Raw genomic sequence first — 21,573 nt, 5'->3', positions numbered from 1 at the left:
TTTCGAGGGTCTTTCGAGGGGGTCGAGGCTGCATTCTCGAAAACCTCCATCATCTTTTTGCGGAATTCTTCCCACTTACTGGGAGAATCCGATTTAGTCGGACAACAAATTTCTTCGGTCGACTCTGAAGAAGAAGATGATGATGAGGGAGATCTATGTCTCCTCTTCATTTTTTTCGATGACGACGAAGAGTGTCTCGATCTACTCCTAGATCGAGATCTCTTTGAGTGCCTATGGCGATCCGATTCCTTAGAATCAGTCGCTTTCTTGTGTCTTTTTGACGAAACCTTTTTTGGGGCCTCCCTCCCCACCGACAGTTTACCTCTCCTCTCACGAAGAGCTTTTTCGGTCATAGATTGGCAGGACTCCCAGTCCTAGGTTCGGTGACTGGAACCAAGACACCAGAGACAAATCCGGTGGGGATCGATGATCGACATCTTAGATTCACAATCTGCACACTTCTTAAACCCAGTCCTGGGTGTCGAAGGTGTCGAAGATGACGACATTTTCTTCACAGAAAATAGAAGCACGCCGTTCTCGATAGCGAAACGATCAGAAAAACGGAACTGAAGCAACGGGCGCGGCTCGAGCTATTTATACCATCGGTGACATCGACAGAGTACAGAGTACGTAGAGGGACAATCGACGCCATGACCTCGAGCACAGCGCCCTCTGCTGAGAATTTTATTTTCCAAAGCAGTGAAGCTGGAGATAATGAATTATCAGAAGATGAGGAATACGTGGGAGGACACAATCCATTTGAAACCATCATATGCAAATGTCCCATGCCCTGAGAGTCCATATATCGACAGAGGACAATATCCCGGAATGTTCGCCTCTAGAACGCAACATTTTACCCGAATATATCCCCTCCAAATGCATATCCATTCTCTACAACGCCATCACTTCCTTCGCAACCCCTGAGCTGACCAATCTAAAGACCAAGTGGGAAATAGATGTAGGGGAGATCGACCCTGAGGAATGGATCCGGGTACTAATGCACCCATGAGAAGCTGTCATTTCCTCGAGACTTAGACTGGTGCAACTGAAAATACTGCATAGAGTGTATTATCCCAGAACTGCTATGTTTGGGTGGGGGAAAGTAACGAACCCGAACTGCCTCAGGTGCGGGGGTGAGGAGGGGACCTTCTTTTACATCCTGTGGTCCTGTCCCCGGATCCGTACTTTCTGGGTAGCCTGCTGTCGGGAACTGACCCGGATACTCTCCAAAACTATAGACATGGACCCGAAGGTCCTAATCCTGGGAGCACCGGGGGAGCACGAACTGAACAAATGGGAAGAATTGCTATTGCATATGGCAGCAGCCCTAATCAAGCGCAATATTGCACAGAAGTGGGGAGCCCCGGACTCTCCGACACTTGAGCAATGGGCATTGGACATGGACACATGTGCTATGATTGAAAGGAGGATCTATACCGCATGAGGCTGTCCCAATAAGGCCTCCAAAATATGGGCGGCATGGGAGGAGGGTGGGCCCTGAGGTATACGGACTCCGGGAACATCACCCTGAACACTTGTAAGGTGAATCGTGACCGTACTCCATGAAGATGGTGATGCAAGACAGTTATTATTGTAAGGTGGGATGTAACTGCCTCGTATTTCTCTTGTTCCTCCCTTTTTGGTCTTGGTTGTTTTGTTTATGTTGTAATCAAATGATAATAAAAAAATGTTTTATCCCAAAAAAAAAGGGGCATTATAGATTTTCACCGGTCTCAAGTTGAAAGTGGATTCCACAGCACAAAAGCTGCGATGCAGGCAGCATCGACCAAACACTTGCAAACACTTTTGCTATGCGTTTGCTTAGCTCCTGGTATTTAAGCCCCACCCTTCTTAAAGGGGCAGTATGGATTTTCACCGGCCTCAAGTTGAAAGTGGATACAACAGCACAAAAACAGTGATGCAGGCAGCAGGCGACCAAACACTTGCTAACACTTGCTGACCACATGTTATGTTAGATAACCCCCATATCTGTAGGCCAGATGACTGAATACCTACACGTGCCAGCAAAGAACTCTGCTTCCATGGAGTGCTCTGATGAAATCAACACGGGCAATAGTTTATAAAGGTAAAAAGCATCACAACTGACGTACATTACATAGGATACAGATCCATGTAGCTGGTTGGTGTGACACTATGCATAGGCGGCCTGCCCTATATGGGATCCCAGGTCATGGGTCCCAGCCTATTCCGTCCATCTTCTTCCACGTGGTATTCTTCTTTGCACGTCATCAGGCTCGCAGTCCCTAATCAGCTATTAAAAGCACCACTCATAGCATGCCCTATCTGTAGCCTAATGTGCACCTGGTACTGCAGACATCGACACAGAGGATACTTTCAAGGTCACATTATCTTACAAGCCCCAGCTCAAACCCAGACGGGTCGGTGCCGGAACAATCCTTCCCACGCCTGGCTTAAATGTTACATTTTCTCCCTGGCACCTCGCAGCACAAATCACACGGTCTACGATATTCTGCTGTGATCTTTCTGATAAATGGGTAACAGCTTTATGGTCAGTGGTCTTGGACTGGCTGGTACTCTGGAATGCCGGGGTCTTGGGACATGGGTGTCTGGGCACTATAACTTAGGGTTTGGGCTGAGGTAGGTCAGAGGCTTCAAAAACTTGTATAACAGGAAGCCTCCAGTCTTGACAGAGAATGGCTAATCTACCTCACTATCGTGAGTGGAGGTTTAGATTCTATTAAAGACACAGGGGTTAGTATTATCTCTCCCTCCCTAAAGCCCTCCCTCCCAGGTTTCTGAAACTTCTTCATCCCTGTGGTAGAATTGATGTGGGACTGGATACCAGGAAATAGGGGTAGTAAAGTCAAATTGTCTTTGTCACAAAGTTTGTTCCCATTTAGGATTTGCAAGCTTCTTAATGCTACCCTATTGTTAACAGCTCTCAACTGAGGCAGTTTAAAGAGGTCTCGAGAATAAGAATGATCTGTGTGCTATTTATATACTTACTCTTGACAAATTGTATAAGTCGAGCATACTTTGAAAGCTTCAGCTGACTTAATTTCTGCATTGTTTGTTTTCCTAGCAACAAACTGTATCCACTTAATCTCAAAGTAGCAGAAGCTGTTTTCAATAGAGATTGACCTTTCACTGCCTGGCTGCATATTAGCAAAGACCTCCCTTTTACAACTTCAGTTTGTTTGGAAACATTTATTTCAATACAAGTATAACTAATTTCACTCCAATTTTCCAGTGAGCTTCCAAGCTAAGAATATTAGAAATGTTCACTTCTTACTGCTACTATCCTGGGTTATCAGGTAGCTACTGAGGTTAACATTATTATCGCTTTGTTCACTATTGAGGTATTCTGCCAACTGCTGTGGTCCTAGGATACAATCTTTTGGGCCCAACATTCCATCTTAGTTAACACCCAACCATCATTCCACTTGATACTTTAGGTAGCTTAATTCTGTGTTCAAAGACTGCTGTCCATTCTAATGACCTGTTTCACATATGTCTCCTAGATTTTAGGGTTCAGAGAAACACAGAATATTTACCCTAATGTATTTTCCTGCCCAATCCTCGTTTTTATTATTTCATTGTAATTCAGGTAAAGTTAAATGCTATTTTTGTTACCACCCTTTTGTTTTCACAAACAATGACTGCACATCACTTGCCAGTGTTTTGAATTACACTAACCTTTCTTCTGTGGTAGATATTGACATCAGATACTGCATGTAGCCATTTCTTCCACTTGAATGGGCCAAAAGATAAGCTGTATTGCTGATCGGTGCTCCAGGCATGACTCTCCTATCCCAAAGGGCTATAATACAGCTCTCCATTACAACCTACTTTTTAGGTTAACTGGGGGCTACGGAAAGATCGATATCCCGCTAAATGACCTATTGTTACAGGCTCAGAGATCAACATAATCAGAATTATAGTACTATTGCTACCTCCCAGCCAACCTCTTTGTTTTTTCTTTTCTCTCAGTTGCCAAGGTTGGCAAAATGCAGAGCATTCTAGATTTAGCATTCTTAGATGGATTGTTGGGGTGGGAGGTGTACCACACTTAGGTGGACTACTAGGGGTAGATGTGCCGCACTTGGATGGAGTGTTGGGGGTAGGAGGAATGCCACACTTGGATGGATTGCTGGGGGTAGGAAATGTACTGCACTTAGATGGATTATTGGGGGTAAGAAATGCACCACACTTATATGGATTGTTTGGATCATTCATGTGTCACGCTAAAATGGATTGTTGGGGGTAGTAAATGTATTGCTACTAACTAACCACACTAAAAACTCACCATTCAGCATACTCACTCTCAAAGTCTGCACTAAACACAGCCATACCTATATCGCACCACAAACCTCACTCCTTTCAAAACACCCAACATGAATCCAAGCCATACACAATCCCAACTCAACACTACATGACGGCTACCAACTCGAAAACGCACCAACGCTCAGTGACTGGTTTCTTCGAACTGAAGCTCCCAACAGCACGCAAAAAAATCTCTTGCTCTTCTCCAGCTCAATCCGATCAGCAAACCCTGCCACCCTCTTTGCATTACAGATCCACCAGAGCGCCAAGAGGCTATACAGGTGGCAACAGTACCTGGTACAAGAACCTTTAACATTTCTTAATCTTAATTTGCGTTATCTACCTAAATTTGGAGTCCTTCGGGTGTGTTCGATATTTTAAAAAAGGCCTTAACCGTGATTTACTAGATGGGAGATAGTTGGAAGCAGTGAAATGCACATAGAGTGGTGGACATAATCCTGCAAGCCAGCAGGACCATGACTACAATGGCCATTACAGCTAGGAAGCCCAGGATCCTAATTGGATTCAGCCTATTTGGAGAATTAAAATGATAGTTAAACAATTTGTTTTTAGCGTGCTATTTTTCCTATCAAATGTGCTGAGTTTGTAAAGATTGAAAGGATCATCACAGGATTCATGGGCACTGAGGCAAAGATACCCACGGTTCTGAAGAAAGTATTGAAAGTAGGCATATGTAACAGGGATTTGGGTTATTGGATATAAGGTGCTATCATTAGACTTTTATTCTTAGGTCCTTTAATAATTGGCTTTCTCCAGTGGCAGCCTCATGTCACAATTGAGTGAAAATTGACAATCTCTGAAAATAGGAAATATGATCTTCCTAGCCATGCTGGAGAAACAAAGGTATTGCCCCACTACAAAGTATTTGGAATGGAGGGTCTCATCCCATTTGAGTACATGAAATTTAAATGTATGTTGGTTGCGAAATATAAACCAAGGTACAACCATTTGACTGAATTGTTTACAAAACTCAAAATTATTTATGGGTTTAGTCTATTTGGGTTTCCCATGCTCGTAGTTCTTTCCGAAAGATGCAAGTTCTCTACCTCCACACTGTATAGGTTGATTGGCCTTGGCACAGTTTTGCCAGGACTGCCACGTTGACAAGGCTTTGAAATGTAATAGGCAACATATCTTTTGTCGACAGTACTGGATGCCAGTCAGGATGTGTCAAGCAGGCCTGGTGGGCTCTGTCGATTGCTGGTTCTGTTAAAAGAGGGAAGGTTCCATGGCCCATCTGTTGTGGATGTGCTAGACGTTTTCCCCCTTTTGCTCCAGCGTGCTTGACTGCATTTATTTGATATGATAGGTCATTTATAACACGCTTAATACCCAGAGGTTTCTAAGCGCGGACCCGGGGATCGACCCTGTGTCGTCCCGTGCCGTCTTGCTTCCAAGGCGAGCACTTTGCCACTGAGCTATCCTCCCGAGACTGTATTTGGTATTGCCCATTCGACTCCAACGAACACAAACTGTAGACATTCCTTGCTTGCACAAAACATTTTTCCATCTCTCAGTGCAAGTGACTGCATAGGGAGTTCAAAACCACCTAGTACTTTCAGCAAAGAAAAAGGTTTACTTTAAGCAGAAAGGAGTAGATAGTGTCAGACTTCAGTGATTTGCGTATCTGTAGAATGTGGTTGGTTCTTTGCAGATCACAGGTAGTTCCTGTGTTTCTTTGAATTGGGTATACTTAGAATTCATAACACATGTCTGCTATGGCAATGAAAAGCTTTATTTTTCATTAGTTACTTTTGAAATACAAGCATGCAAGTATAACACTTAGAATCAAATGTAAAAGCATTGCTGAACCTAAAAGGAGCACAGCAACAAAGTTAGGAGAATGAGATGTGTGCATATATAACTGCTTTCTCATTTTAAAACTCACATTTTTATGAGGTTTCATATGACGGAAATCTGATCAACTTTAATCAATTTGTGTTTTGTTCAGAAACATACCTTCTTTCCAGTAGCTGCTCGGCTTCTAGTCACCCTCTTTGAATCAGTTGGCTCATCTGCTATTTTAGCCACCAAATTCTCCTACAGTAAAAAATCAAAATGTGCAAAAAAGCATATTCATCACAATATCCATGGACAATAGCACCGGATAAGTGATTGTAAAGTAGCTAATTGAGTTAATTCACATGATGTAAACAACAGTTTGTAACTTGTGAATGTTGGAAAGAAGGCTCATTAGAAAGCTACTCCTCACTGATGAGCCCCAACAAGGGCGAAACATTTTTGGGGATGCTTGTGGTCTCGTGCAGAGGGAATGTGACCTAGCAGTTCGGGCTGGACTGCCCCTTTTGGGGTGGGGCCAAGCCTGATTTGCATATGGTCTTTTCCCTTCTGTAATGGCTTGGCAGGCGAAGAACGGTGGTCTGGAGGGTTGCCCAGAGCAACGCCAGTGGTTAAGATTCATTCTAAACCTTCCAGCCATCACCTCTTTGTTTTTGCATTAGAATTTTGTCAGCAAAGTGAATACCACTGATTTGATAATTTCTAACATGGGTAACTACAAAGCTTTGAAACTCTGGTGTGATATAGATCAGTTATGACTCCTTGATTTCAATATTGTTACGTGTCATAAGCAGAATGAAATATCTTGACGTGAGTTTTTCAAGTTGGTTATTTTAGCTTCAACAAAAGGTCCATAGGGGTCAATGCAGCCCTGAAAATCCAGCCTTCCAGGGCCATCAAGAGCCTCAGCATAATGCGCAAGCGTCACCATCTTGAATATTTCAGGGAGAAATATTTAGACACTGTTTAGGAAAAAACTAAAGACTGTATTATTGAGATAGGAATCATTTTTTTTCATTCTTGGTATTACGGATTAGATGATTTTCGTACTCTTCTCTTTGGAACTCCCCTGCTTTTGTTGTTTATCTTGCACCCGCAAGCCTCCGGGTCACTTGGTGCGGGATACAAATTAATAAAGTAAAGTAAAGAAGACAAAGGTTAAGAAAGGATAAATTTAGTACTACTCTATGTCCTGCCTGGTTCTTCTTGGGAATCACAAAACATCCTGAGTAGAAGCCCTGCCCTTTGTCTGCGCAAAAAAGGAGAAATTACTCACCGTAATGTTCGTTCTATGGATTCTTCCCCCACAGATTCCTCATCAGACAGATATAGCCCTACAGCTCAGTTGCTCAGAAATGTTTTCAACAGGGGGCGTAGTAGACCCGATTCAGCTATCGATCCGCCTTGATTCGGTGCCCGGACGTGATGTCGGGTTTCGTATATATACAGCGTCACTATGCCCGTACCTCAGTTCCTGCCTCCCCCCCAACCCTCAGCTCGGCTGCTGCAGAGGAAAAATAGCAAGAAAGAAAGGTCAAACAGCCAATAGAGGGTTAGAAACCAAGGATCCCTATAGGGATACGTAGAATTAGCAGAAAACTCTTACTATCTATTATTGCTTGGTCACAGCCAGACCTTTTGTAGACAAGGATTAGGCTATACACAACTGTTCTGTTTTCCTATATTCCACCATCCTTGCCACATAGAAACCTAAGGACCTTTTTGGGTCCAACTGTTGGAAGCACTCCTCCTCCTTGGAGGGGGACAGGGGTGGGTAGAAAACAGGAAGATCTATCGCCTGAGAAGAACAAGTTACTTACCCGTGGTAACGTTCTTTCGACTGGATGTTCCTCCCACGTATTCCTTATCTTATACTATCTCCATATCCAGCTTTAGCTGCTTCCGAATTTTTTCCTTTGGCTTCAGTTCCGATTTTTACATGTATTGGTTTATCCCACGCCCGACTGCTACTCACCTTGAAAGAGCGTAAACTGTAATAACATGGAAATTCAACTGCGGGGTAGGCTGGGAGGTGGCGATGAGGAATACGTGGGAGGAACATCCAGTCAAAAAAGGTTACCACAGTTAAGTAACTTATTCTTCGAATGGATTGTGTCCGCTTACGTATTCCTCATCTTATGATAGACTCTCAGAGCAGTGTTTGTTTTTCTGGTGGAGGGAGTCAGAACTTTCAGTTTGAAATTAGAATTTAGGAGTTCCTATTGGCCTGTTTATACAGAATGTAACACTGCCGTTACAAAAACACCTCCCCTGCCTGAGGAAGAGTCTAGACTATCGTCCTTGGTGAATGTGTGGACTGAGGACCATGTGGCCTCCGCACAAATATCCTGAATTGGAACTCCCCCCTGAAAGGCAGAGGAAGTAGCCATGATCCCTGGTCGAAAGTGCTCCGAGACCCTCAGGAGGATCTTTTCCAGCTAACCTGTAGCATTCAGAGATTGCCAGGATGATCCACCTAGATAAGGTTTATTTGAATTCGCCATAACCAACTTAATCCCTGTATATCTAATAAACAGTTGAATGTCCTGTCTTAATTTAGACATCCAGGAAATATAGATGTTAAGTGTGCGTTTTAGGTCAAGCCTTTGTAGCCTCTCCTCTTCCAGGATGAGGTGGGGGATAGAAAGAAGGTAAGATGATTTTTTGAGTTAAATGAAACTCAGACACAATTTTTGGTAGAAAAGCAGGTTTAACCTTAAGGAATACTCTATCCTTAAAGAAGACTGTGTAAGGAGGATTGCAGGAGAAGGCTTGAAGTTCACTCACCCTACAGACTGATGTAAAGGCCACTAAAAGAATGGTCTTTAAAGACAAAAATCTTAAAGGACAGGAGTGGATATGCTCGAATGAAGCACACATTAGGATGAGATCCCAAACGGGGACTTGAAAGGGGACGGAGGGAAGGCATTTGTAAATCCTTTCAAGAATTGTATAACCAGTGGAATCTTGAATATTAGCCAGGTGTAACAAGAACGATAACATCATAGGTGTACTGCATTTAAAAGGGCCCACATTCTTATCCCTGCACCAGCTGCAGAACTTGTTACAATGGCAGCGGGACAAGGACTTCATTGCTGGCCTTCTTGCCGAAAGCAAAATCTCCATTACGTCGTCCGGGAGGTCCCAATCCTTATATCTCAACCTCTCAGAAACCATGCGTAAAGGTTGAATGTCTTGACATCTGGAAGCAGAACCCGACCCTCCTCTCGTGAGAGAAAGTCCTCTCTTTGTGGCAGACCTATTAGAGGGCAGATGGACATGTCCAGAAGGTCTGGGTACCATGTCCTCCTGGCCCATTCCGGAGCAATTAGGATCATGGGTTTCCTAAACTTTCTCAACCTCCTGATAACGTGAGGAATGACAGGGACTGGAGGAAACGCATACATGAGTGGAAACTCCCAGTCCACTACGAACACGTCCCCTGGAGCTCCTCTTGCGGGAAATTCCCTGGAGCAGTACAGTTTGCACTTCCTGTTGGCACTGGTCACAAACAGATCTACTTGAGCAGTTCCCCAAAGGACAAAGATCTCTTGAAGGACTTCCTGAGCTAGATCCCACTCGTGGGAGACTGCGCTGCCTGCTTAGAGCATCCACTGCTGCGTTCTCCTTCCCGGCTAGGTGAACTGCTGATAGAGGGATTCCTTCTTGAATTGCCCAGTACCAGAGCTGTATTGCTTCTCTGCACAGTGGTAGTGATCCTATGCCTCCTCTCCTGTTGAGGTAGTACAGGGCCATTGTGTTGTCCTTCATTATCAGGACATTCTTTCCCTGTACAGAGGGCAGAAAGGCCTTCAGCGCTAGTCTGATCGCCCTCTGCTCCAAAAGATTGATGTGTAGTTTGGACTCAAACGGAGACCAACGACTACTGATTGTGAGATCGTTGGTGTGTGCTTCCCATCCGTGAGTGAGGCGTCCGACACTACAATTATCTCCAGCTATGGTTGCCAAAAAAGTACTCATTTCAGAATATTTTCTTAGTAGGTCCACCACAGCAGATCTTGTCCTACTCTGAAGGAGGTCTGACATTTTGCCTGAGAATTGTGACCTTTGAGTCCTGAGAGCCCATTGGAGGGATCTCATTCTCAGGCGAGCCTCTGGCAACAAGAAAAAGCAGGATGCCATGAGGCCGAGCAACCTCAGAAAATCGAAGGCCAGAGGACTCTGGGCATTTTGGAATTTGTTGATCATCTGCAGAATGTCTTTAGCCCTCACCTTGGGTGGCGAGGTTTTCCCAAGGAAGCGTCTACAACAGCCCCAATGAATTAGAGCCTTTGAGATGGTATCATGTGGGACTTGAAGTTGAGGGAGAAGCCCAGTCTGTGGAGGGAGTGACAGGTGGAGCTGATATGTTCCAGGGCCTGTTCGGGGGAACGTGCCATGATCAGCCAATCATCCAGGTAGGGGTAGACGTGAATCCCCCCTCTCCTAAGACTCGCTGCCACCACTGCCATCAAATGGAAGAACTCAAAACTGATAATGAGAACCGCCAGCAGCAAACCTCAGGTACTTTCTGTACTTGTGTTGGATAGGCACTTGAAAGTAAGCATCCTGAAGGTGCAATGATACCATCCAGTCCTGAAGTTGGAGGGCCTGAAGAATCTGAGAAAGGGTAACCATCTTGAACTTGTCCTTCCTAAGGAACTTGTTCAATTCTCTTAAGTCCAAGATGGGTCTCAACCCTCTGTCCTTCTTGGGTATTAGAAAGTAAGGAGATTATCAACCCTTGTTCCTCTCCGCTACAGGAATCGGTTCTATAGCAGCTTTCTCTAGCAGGGTCAAAATGCCATACATAAGGAGCGGATCTAGAACTTTGAAAGAGCTGCACCAGGGTGGATGATCCTGAGTCCTTTTTTGAAAGGGAAGGCAGTAACCCTGGGCAACTGTTTCCAGTAAGGCCTCAGAGAGGTTTTGAGGCGGCTGATGAAGCGGCTGAGGGTAAAGCAGCCCCCGCCTCAGCAGACTTAGCACCTCTTCCCCATCCACCACAGGGGAATCTTTTCTGACCTCTTTGATTCAACAGTCCTCTCCCTCTTCCAACTGTGAAGTAATAGCTAAAGGACATGCCCCTCGAAGCTGTACCAGTGGGGCGAATAGGTGGCTGTCTGATTGCTGCACCAAGGGTTTTGGCTGCAGCTTTGGAGGTCTGCAGCTTCTCCAGACTCTCGTAAGCCTTGCTGCCAAATGAATGAGTGCCGTCAAGGGGCATGTTAAGAAGTCTAGATTGTATATCTGGAGCAAATCCAGACTTTCTCAAGCAGGCAAATCTGTGCGTTACAGTGCTAGCCTCCGTTGCTTTGCTGATGCTGTCCGCAGAGTTGAGACCAGTCTGGAGGGATTTCGCACATTGCATCTTTCCCATCCTTGACAATGCTTAAAAGCTGTCTCATTCTTCCCCTTCGGGGATATGCTCAGCCGCCATCGCTATACAATCCCATAATGTGAAAGTAAACTTGGCCAGTGCACACGTGGCATTTGCTGATTTAAAGGCCATACTCCCCGGAGAGAAAACTTTTCTAGCCCATGCATCCTAACGCTTGTCATCTCTGTCCAGGGGTTCAGGGGGGGTAATTGGGGTATGCCTGTTGTCTGGATGTAGAAGTGGCAGCCTGAACTACCAAGCTTTCAGGAGTTGGATGTTTTGTTAGATAATACGGGTCACTACCTGATGCACAGTACTTGCTGGTTAGTTTTTTGTTCACAACAGGAAATAACTCTGGTGTCTCCCAGTTGGCATTAACTCTCTTTTGCAGAGCTACATGGAATGGTAGAATAGGGTCCTCCTGGGGTCCCTTGTCTAAAATATCAGTCAGGTCATTCTGCTAAAAAAGTGGTGCAGGCCTACTCCATCCCAGATATTCTATCACTCTAGACATCAGTTGTCTGTAAGATCAATCGGCGTGGTCCGAGGGATCTGGCCTGCCAAACTCTATCGCTGGGGAAGTGTCCAACTCAGTTGCAGATTGCAGGGTGTCATGTAGGTCTTTTATTCTTGAGCCCTCTGATATTAATGTCTCTGGAACATTATGTGTCCCATATTGCAATCCAAATGGACGAGATTCATCTGAAGATGGTTCATCATCCTCATAAATTGAGGAAAGGGATTTGGAAAAATCCTTCCTTGGCAGTGGAGTGAATGTTTTCTTGACATCCTTGAGGGATATCGGGACTTGTGTCAACAATGGTGTTGAAGTGGTATCGAGGGTTTTTTAGGGCTCGACGTGGAGTCTTGCGGCACCGATGGCGTCGATAATTTTGGCTTCCAAGGAGCCTTTTCTTTATTTGAGGGAACCTCTGAGGGTTCTCAAGGAGTTTTCTCCTGGACACCCGGGCCTGAGGGCGTGCAGGTTTGGTCCCTTGCCTTCTTTTTGTCGTGTTTGTTGACACTGGCATGGCTCTTATCTTTCTTCGTGGGGGTTGAGGCTGCTTTCTGGAATAATTCGAGCATCTTTAGTCTGAACTTCTCCCACTCGGCCAGTGAGGCTGATTTGCTCGAGTACGAGACCTGTTCCGGGTAGGAACTTGGCGACGAAGATGGCGACCTGTGTCACCTTTTCTTAAACCGCTGTGAGGAAGATGACGAGTGGTGTGAGCCACTGCGTGATTGAGATCTTTTAGCTTTCTTCCGGCAAGGAGAGTCATCTCTCGAACCTACCTGCAGCTAGCTTCCCTTTACGCTCCTTCAGGGCCTTCGCTGTCATCGATAGGCAGGACCCACGTTCCGAAGTTGAATGAGAGGATCCCAGGGACCATAGACACACTTGATGGGGGATTGTAAGGGACATTTTGGCCCCACAGTCGTGGCATTTTTTGAACCCCAATCTCGGGGGTTGATGATGCCGATGACAATGCAATTTTCAGTAAACGAAAGGTTTCTTAGTCAAGAAACTGAAACACGCCGATAATCCGAAGCGTCAGCTCTCATGGAAAAACGGAACACCATGACGTCGACACCAAGACGGATGCCCTCGAGGGACATCGAGTCGACAGGCATTGACGTGCAGCGCCCCCTGCTGGAATCTTTTTTTCCGAAAAGCAAAAAAGTAGGATATGGAGATATCATAAGATGAGGAATACGTGGGAGGGCACAATCCATTCTAATGTGGAATTCTGACACCACCAGGAACCATGGTCTCACTTTGAGCGAAACCTTTTCACAGAAAAAACAGAAATGTGGGTTTGTAACAAAGAGCCTGCAACTTGCTGACCCGCCTGGCCGTAGTGATGGCAACCAAAAAGCAGTTTTAAACGTAAGCAGCTGCAAGAAAACAAGAGTGCAAGGGCTCACAGGGAGCGAAATCAGAAAGGTGAGAACCAGGTTCAAATCCCAATCCTAGACAACAAAAGGAACAGGCGGAAACATATTCACAAGGCCCTTCAGGAATTGGGCATAACTGGAATCATGAAAAAGAACCTTGATCAGGAGACTTCTTTAACACAGTCAAGCATCCTTTGACTGTGGTGACCTGACGGCCTGTGGCAGCCAGTGACAGAAGGAAATCCATCACCATACAGGTGGAGTGAGAGATAGGGTCAATCTCACGCTCCCTGCACCACACCTCAAATCTTCTCCATCTGCACGCATACAGAGATCTTGTAGATAGTCTGCATGCAGCCAGCAACAACTCGAGCACTTCCTCAGAGAGGCCCCAGTCCTCATATCCCATCTTGTGAAGAGCACGCATGTAGTTTGAGGAAAGGAGAACCCGACCATCCAATTCGGTCAGGAGATCCGGGCAGCGAGGCAACCGGGGAGGTGAGCAGATGGTCAAATTCAAAAGGTCCGAGCACCATGCCCTCCTCGCCCAATCTGGGTGATCAAGATCAGGGTTGCTCGAAATATCCTCTACTCCTGAGAACCCATAGATTAACAGGAATCGGCGGAAAGGCATAGTGGAGAGGGAAGATCCAATCCACCAGAAACACATCCCCTAGCGCACCGTTCGCTGGGAATTCCCTCGAGCAAAACTGTTTGCTCTTCCTGTTGGACTCTGTGTTAAACTGTTGGGGTACCCCAGAGAGAGAAGCCCTCTTCTAGGACTTCCTGGCACACTTCCCACTCGTGTGAGACCATGCTCTGCTTGCACAGAGCATCCGCCAAGCTGTTCTCTGTCCCCGTCAGATGAACTACAGAGACCGAGATCTGGTTCTCTAACAGCCAGAACCAAAGATGCATCGCCTCTCTGCAGAGGGCGAGGGAGCGCATGCCACTCTGCCTGTTCAGGTAGTATATGGCCATTGTATAGTCCATCAAGAGCAGGACATGTTTCCCCTTCAGAGACAGAGCAAAAGCCTTCAGGGCTAATCTGATGGTTCGCAAATCCAGCCTGTTGATGAGCCACTTGGCTTCCATCATTGACCAAAGGTCGCACACCTGCAAGTCCTGGCAGTGAGCGCCCCAACCTTTTAAGGACGCATCCGTTACTACTTGAGCCTGCGGCCACGGAGACCAGAAAGGTTCCCCCACCAGCAAATTGCAAATTGCTGCTGTTGGACCAAGAAAGATCATTGACCACAGACCTGGACACCTTGAGGACGGCCTTCAGGGTTCCAAGGTACTGGGACCACTGACCTCGCAGGAGCCATTGCAAAAATCTCAGTCGCAGTCTGGCCTCTGGCACTAGAAAAATACAGGAGGCCATGAGACCTAAGAGGCGGATGAAGGAAGCCGCTGGTAAGGTGACCTGATTCTGGAACAGGCGCACCATATGCACAATGCTGACTACTCTCTCCCCGGGCGGAAAAGCCTTCCCTGCCCGAGTGTCTAGGACTGCCCCAATAAATTGGATCCTCTGAACTGGTATTGTATTGGACTTCTGCTTGTTCAGAGAGAAGCCCAGCCTGTGAAGTAGTGAACAGGGGTACCCGAGGTGGGACAAAACCCACTCCGCCGATCTACTTCAGATCAACCAGTTGTCCAAGTACGGGAATACATGGACCCCGGATCCCCTGAGGTGAGCCGCGACTACAATCATGAACTTGGTGAACCCCCTCAGTGCGGAGGTCAACCCAAAGGGAAGCACCTTGAACTGATAGCACTTGCCTTCTTTTTGTCGTGTTTGTTGACACTGGCATGGCTCTTATCTTTCTTCGTTGGGGTTGAGGCCGCTTTCTGGAATAATTCGAGCATCTTTAGTCTGAACTTCTCCCACTTGGCCAGTGAGGCTGATTTGCTTAAGCACGAGACCCGTTCTGGGTAGGAACTTGACGACGAAGATGGCGACCTGTGCCACCTTTTCTTAAACCGCTGTGAGGAAGATGACGAGTGGTGTGAGCCAGTGATAGGGGGAATTCTCATTCTATGGCTAATTTCCCACACCTAGTGAGTCCCCCAGCAGCTTTGCTGGATTTCTGGAGTTTATTTTTTCCACTTGGTAAGAGTGTGCCTCTTTTTCCCACTCTTACCTGTGTTTTGGCATGTGCATTTCTACTTGTTGTGTGATCTTGGACTCTGGAGCACACAACTCCATGAGCCCAACTTGTTGTGTATGTTACACAGCACCTTCAGTGCAGTAACACAGGGTTGTCCCTAAGACTTCCCAATGACTCCTCTTTCTGGGGCTGACTACTGTCCCCCAGAAATAGGTAAAGTTGCCATTAACTTTACATAGTCACTTTAAACTACAGACCCAGTACACCCCATCTTACATGGAGTACTGGAAAGGGTTAATTCCTACCCCTTTTTGTCTGTGCCTTTCTGAGCTTTGTTTTGCTCTTTTAACATTTAAACTTGGCTGGTGGCAGTGGTATCTACCCTAACATTTGTACCGCGATTATATCATATAAACGTGGTATTGTTTTAGGCTATTATATTAGCCTCGAACATAAACCCGCTTGACCAAATACTCTTTCTTTTGGCTCCGTGTTAGGCAGAAACCTGTGCAGTTCCCTTAGGGACCACTGCAAAAGATTTAAGACTACAGGTGTTGCCAGTAAACCCACTTGGTAGCAGTCTGTACCACCCAGATTTACCTGGTAGCTGTGGCTGAGCAGTCAGACTTCCCTCAAGAAGAGTTAGGCAGTATGCAAAGTATACTCAATAGGCACTCAGATACAATAACACAAGCAAACACTGACCATAGCTTTGGTATCAAAGTATATAATTATTTATTTATAACCACACCAGTTGAAACACTCCAGCACTCTTATTGTAAAATATTCTAAACACAGTTACTATTATGATATATACACCCCTTTTTCCCTTATTAGAAAATCACAGTAAGACACCACTTATTTTCATACAGAGGTGAGCGCTTAACTAGATTGCACTCTACTAAGGTTGTGAAAAAGGGAGGGAAAAAGACAGAATATGCAGGATTACACCACTCTACGATTCAGGAACACTATTAGCAAGGCAGAGAGCAAAAAGTCACTGGTGAGCCAAAGTCCAAAGGCTGGGCCCACTCTTAGAGAGAGCAGAGCACAAATGCGCCCAAGATCACACAGTTACACTAGGCTTAGAAAGTCTTGCAGAGGGTTCAGAAAAGAGTTTAGAGAGGCTTAGAAAAGTTTAGCCAGGGTGTCCCAGGCTAACCCAGGTTCGAAAGCCGGGGGCTAAATCTACCCTGTACAGTCGGTTGCAAGGGAAGCCAGGCGGGACACAGTACCTTAAGTGGGAAGGATCCTCCAGCGGTGGCAGTTCTTCCTGGTAGTGGTTGCAAGTTGCGTCGTCGTCCAGGGGAAGAGAAGATCTCGACGTGGAGGAAAGATGCAGGTCGTTGCACTACTAGGGCAGAAACCAGCCGCGGAGTTTTCCGGTAAAAGGTGGTACCTTTATCTCGCGGTCGTGGTAAAACGTGGTATCCCGGTTGCCGGGGTGCTTAGCACGGGCAAGGCGGCCACGAGATACGTCGGGAAAGCGAAAAGACGGTGAAACTGGTAATCCCCACCAGTCAAAGGAAGAAGACTCTCCGGCGGGAGATCTCCTCTGTCGTTGGGAAAAGTGGTGAGACGGTCCAGCAGGGCTCCACCGGTCGTGGTGTCGTGGCAGGTCGGCTCAGCTTCTCCCTCGTCGGATTCTTAGGTCCTGTGGCGACTTCTGCAGTTGCAGTCACCAAAGCCCTGCTTTTATGCAGCAAACCCCCAGTCACTCAGCCTAGCTGTCACTCAAACATGCTAAGTGGTGAGCCGGCCGGCTCACCACTTGGGCCAATCAGGACGGAGTGCGACCTAGGCAACTCAGTCCAGGGTGCCTAAATTCCCCTCCACCCCTCCTAAGTACCCCAGACATAGTGGCACCATTTTGGAGGGCTTCTGTGGAGAAGCCCGCCAAAAAGTGGAACAAAGGGCTCGACTTGGGTTTGGAGTCACAGAAGAGAACACAAACGCCATTTTAGAATCAAGTTTTGGCAAAAAATACCAACCGGAGAATTAATATTAATTAAATAAACCGGCGGTATGTTGGAGGCTACCTTAAATAATTAAATAAAGATAGTAGCCTAAAACAATGGGAAATCCCATAGTAAAATATTCGAGGTTGAATATAAAAAGTAGTATCCACTGCCACCAGCCAAAACTCGATCAGGGGGGACGGAGATGTGCCCCCTCGACTAACAGACCCTGGGGCAATCGAATTGCCCCAGCCAGTACGTCCACAATATGATGGTTTGTACTAGTTCTGTTCAGAATTTAAGACTAGTAAAGTCAATGGTGACTTTACATGCCCTGGGAGACAGTAGTCAGTCCCAGGGTATGGAGTCTATACTGGGGGGTCACTATGACACCCCTGTGTTACTGCACGGAGGGTGCTGTGTAACACACATCACAAAAACACATGAAACCCTATGGAGTAAAAGACCCCATAGCCCATTAAACACATCTAGATTCAAAGAAACACACTCAAATCATGTCCAAGAGTGAGGGTAAAAGAGTCTCACTCTTGGCAGGAGAAAAAAATAAACCCAAAAAATCCAGCAAAGCTGCTGGGGGACTCACTAGGTTAGGAAATTCAGCCTAAACAGAGAATTCTCCCTAACACTCGCCCCCCCCCCCCAGACTAAGGGACAGGAGGATTTAATCCACTCCTGGATGAACCTCATACCTCTAGTCGATGACATACATCCTAGAGAGTCCATCAGCATTTTGATGGTGACACCCTGACCTGTGCTCAATGGTGAAATCAAACCCTTGCAGGCAGATTGACCATCTCAATAGTTTTGGATTTTCTCCCTTCATTTGCATTAACCATCTCAAGGGTTGGTAGTCAGTCTGAATGACAAAAGTAGAACCATACAAGTATGGCCTAAACTTCTTCAGTGCCCACACAATAGCAAAGCATTCTCTTTCTATTGTTGCCCACCTTGTCTCAGGATCCTTCAGCTTACGGCTGATGAAGCAAATGGGGTGCTCCCTACCCTTCTCATCCAGTTGGCTGAGGACTGCACCTATACCTACATTGGAAGCATCAGTTTGTACAATGAAAGTTTGGTGGTAGTCAGGAGCTCTCAATACTGGAGCTTGGCAAAGAGCTTTCTTCAGTTTTTCAAAGGCCTGATTGCACTCCTCATTCCATTTTACCTTCTTAGGGAATTTTGGAGAGGAGATTACATTCAGTGGAGAAGCTATGGTCCCATAGTTCTCAATGAAATTCCTGTAGTACCCAGTGAGGCCTAGGAAGGCTCTCACTTGGGTTTGAGTAGTAGGTGTTGTCCAATTTTGCACAGCTTCAATCTTGCTGAGCAAAGGCCTTATTTCTCCACCTCCTACCTCATGTCCAAGGTAGACCACCTTACTTTGACCTATCTGGCATTTACTTGCTTTGATAGTCAAATTGGCCTGTCCAAGAGCCTGCAAAACATGTCCTAGGTGGTTCACATGATCCTCCCAGGAGTGGCTGAAGACTGCAATGTCATCCAAGTATGCCATGCAGAAGTCCTCCATCCCAGCTAGAACTTGGTTTACCATCCTTTGGAATGTAGCAGGTGCATTTTTTAATCCAAAAGGCATGACCTTAAACTGGTACAAGCCAACTGGGGTGGAAAATGCAGTTTTCTCCTTGGCATGGTCTGTCAAGGCTATTTGCCAATAGCCTGACGTAAGGTCAAATGTGCTGAGGTACTTGGCTGCACCAAGTTTATCCACCAACTCATCTGTCCTTGGTAAAGGGTGGGCATCAGTCTTGGTGACTGCATTAAGAGCTCTATAGTCCACACAGAATCTCAAGTCTTTGGACCCTGCCTTTGGTACTAACACAACTGGGCTAGACCATGGACTAGTAGAGGGCTCTATTACCCCGAGATCAAGCATCTTCTTGACCTCCCCCTTGATATGGGTTCTCACATTTTCTGACATTCAGTATCCTCTGCTTTTGACTGGCAGACAGTCACCAGTGAGTATCTCGTGCTGTCCCCAAGGGGTCAAGCCTGGTGAGAGTGAGAACAGGGAGGCAAACTGATTTAACATAGATTTGCACTCATCTTGTTGCTCAGGTGTCAGATCTGAAGAGAGATTGACTCCTTCAATTTTTTCATCCAAAGGTACACCTCTGAGGAGATCAGGGAGAGACTCACTCTCTTCTTCCTCTGCTGCTGAAGCTAGAAGCAAGGCTCCTACTTCAGGTCTGGAGATGTACGCCTTCAGTCGGTTGGTGTGGAAGGCTCTAGGAAATTCCCTGGGTCTGCCCAGATCCACCAGATAGTTGACCTCTCCAAGTTTTCCCACAACTTTGAAGGGTCCCATCCATTTGTCCTGCAAGGCCCTCTGCCTTGTGGGGAGCATAACGAGAACTAGCTGGTCTTGAGTGAACTCAACCATGTTAGCCTTTTGATCATGCCAATGCTTGACCAAAGCTTGTCCAGCTTTCAGGTTATCACTAGCTTCTGCCATCATGTGTGACATTCTCCTTCGGAGACCTATCACATAGTCAGTCACTCTGACTGGCTTGAGGGGGGGAGCGCCTTCCAACCCCTCCTTAATCAGGGCCAATGGACCTCTGACCGGATGGCCATAGAGAAGTTCAAAGGGAGAATAACCTACTCCCTCCTGAGGGACTTCTCTATAAGCAAACAGAAGGCATGGCAGTAGAAGGTCCCACTTTCTTTTCAGGGGTTCCTCTAAAGCACCTATCATGCTCTTCATGGTTCTGTTAAAGCTTTCTACCAGCCCATTGGTTTGGGGGTGGTAGGCGGTTGAGAACTTGTAAGTAACTTCACAGGTTTTCCACATGGCTTTCATGTAGTGGGACATAAAGTTTGATCCCCTGTCAGAGATTACTTCCTTAGGAAACCCAACCCTGGTAAAAATACCAAGGAGGGCCTTAGCCACAGCCGGAGCTGTAACAGTTCTCATAGGTATTGCCTCAGGATATCTAGTAGCATGGTCTACTACAACAAGGATAAACCTGTTGCCTGAGGATGTAGGGGGATCAAGGGGACCAACACTGTCAATCCCTACCCTCTCAAATGGGACTCCCACAACTGGGAGAGGCACTAATGGTGCCACATTCTTGGCGCCAACCTTACCAGAAGTTTGTCAGGTATGGCAGCTCTTGCAAAACTTATCTACTTCGGCCCCCATTTTTGGCCAGTGGAAGTAGAGTGAGAGCCTTTCCTTGGTCTTCTTGAAACTCAAGTGACCAGCCAAAGGGATCTCGTGGGCTAAGTGGAAGAACTGTTGTCTGTTTTCTTGAGGTACTACAAGGCGTTTGTAGTCTCCAGGTTCAGACTCAGTTGGTTCACTGTAGAAGAGGCCATCTTCCCAGTGCAACCTATACTTCCCAGGCTCCTGCCCATCAGCCTGAGCAGCTGCCTGTTGGCAGAGACCCTCCAGAGTTGGACATTCTCTTTGTCCCTTACGGAAAGCTGCCCTGCTGGGCCCACCTTCTGCCAGTAAAGTCTGCAACTCAGGATGGTCCTCAGGGTCTAGATCTCCAATAAGTTCTTGGCCTCCCACTAGCTCTTCTTCAGAGCCTAGTTCAACCATACAGGGTTGTACCTCCCCCTCAGCCTCAGCTGGAGGGGGAGTTACAGGTGTAACTGTTGGAAGCACTGGAGTGCTTGCTGCTGACTTTTTCCTAGGAGTCTTGGGTTGCCCCTTTGCTCCTGATCGGGTAGTTACTGCAGTGAGTTGCTCCAGTGGCAAAGGCGTGATCTCTGTCATCATCTCCTGAGATAACCCTCTCAGGGTTTTCTCTCTTGCAGGTTTTGTGAGCTCCTGTAACCTCTTACTAGGTGGTCTGCGGGTATGTGACACAACTCCAAGAGCTTTCAGGTCATTACCCAGCAGACCCTACCTGGCACTTCACATTGGACACTGACAGGTATTTTTACAGCCATGTCATTACACTGGATGAGAACTGGTAACTGGGGACACATCTGCACAGGCCCTCCAGCTAACTTGGTGAGGCATTTGGGTGCCTTAGCAACATCCTCTGCCTTGAAAAAAGATTCATCCACCACAGTTATGCTGGCCCCAGTGTCTCTAATGGCAGGA

The 21,573-nt window shown here is 46.4% G+C and overlaps 1 protein-coding gene across 1 annotated transcript in view; it reads right to left on the bottom strand.

Moving 5' to 3' along the window:
- LOC138549910 (HORMA domain-containing protein 1-like) overlaps positions 1–21,573 on the bottom strand; it is a 1,553,847-nt gene that overhangs the window by 67,323 nt on the left and 1,464,951 nt on the right. Inside the window, exon 14 of the mRNA XM_069642372.1 lies at positions 6,286–6,366. Coding sequence (XP_069498473.1) covers positions 6,286–6,366 — 81 coding nt within the window. The remainder of the gene's footprint in view (positions 1–6,285; positions 6,367–21,573) is intronic.

The sequence above is a fragment of the Ambystoma mexicanum genome, chromosome 1q (genome assembly GCF_040938575.1).
Source record: "Ambystoma mexicanum isolate Mex_15411 chromosome 1q, UKY_AmexF1_1, whole genome shotgun sequence".
Taxonomy (NCBI): Eukaryota; Metazoa; Chordata; class Amphibia; order Caudata; family Ambystomatidae; genus Ambystoma; species Ambystoma mexicanum.
Note: the sequence above shows the minus strand (reverse complement) of the source record. Positions and strands in the feature narration are given on the sequence as shown.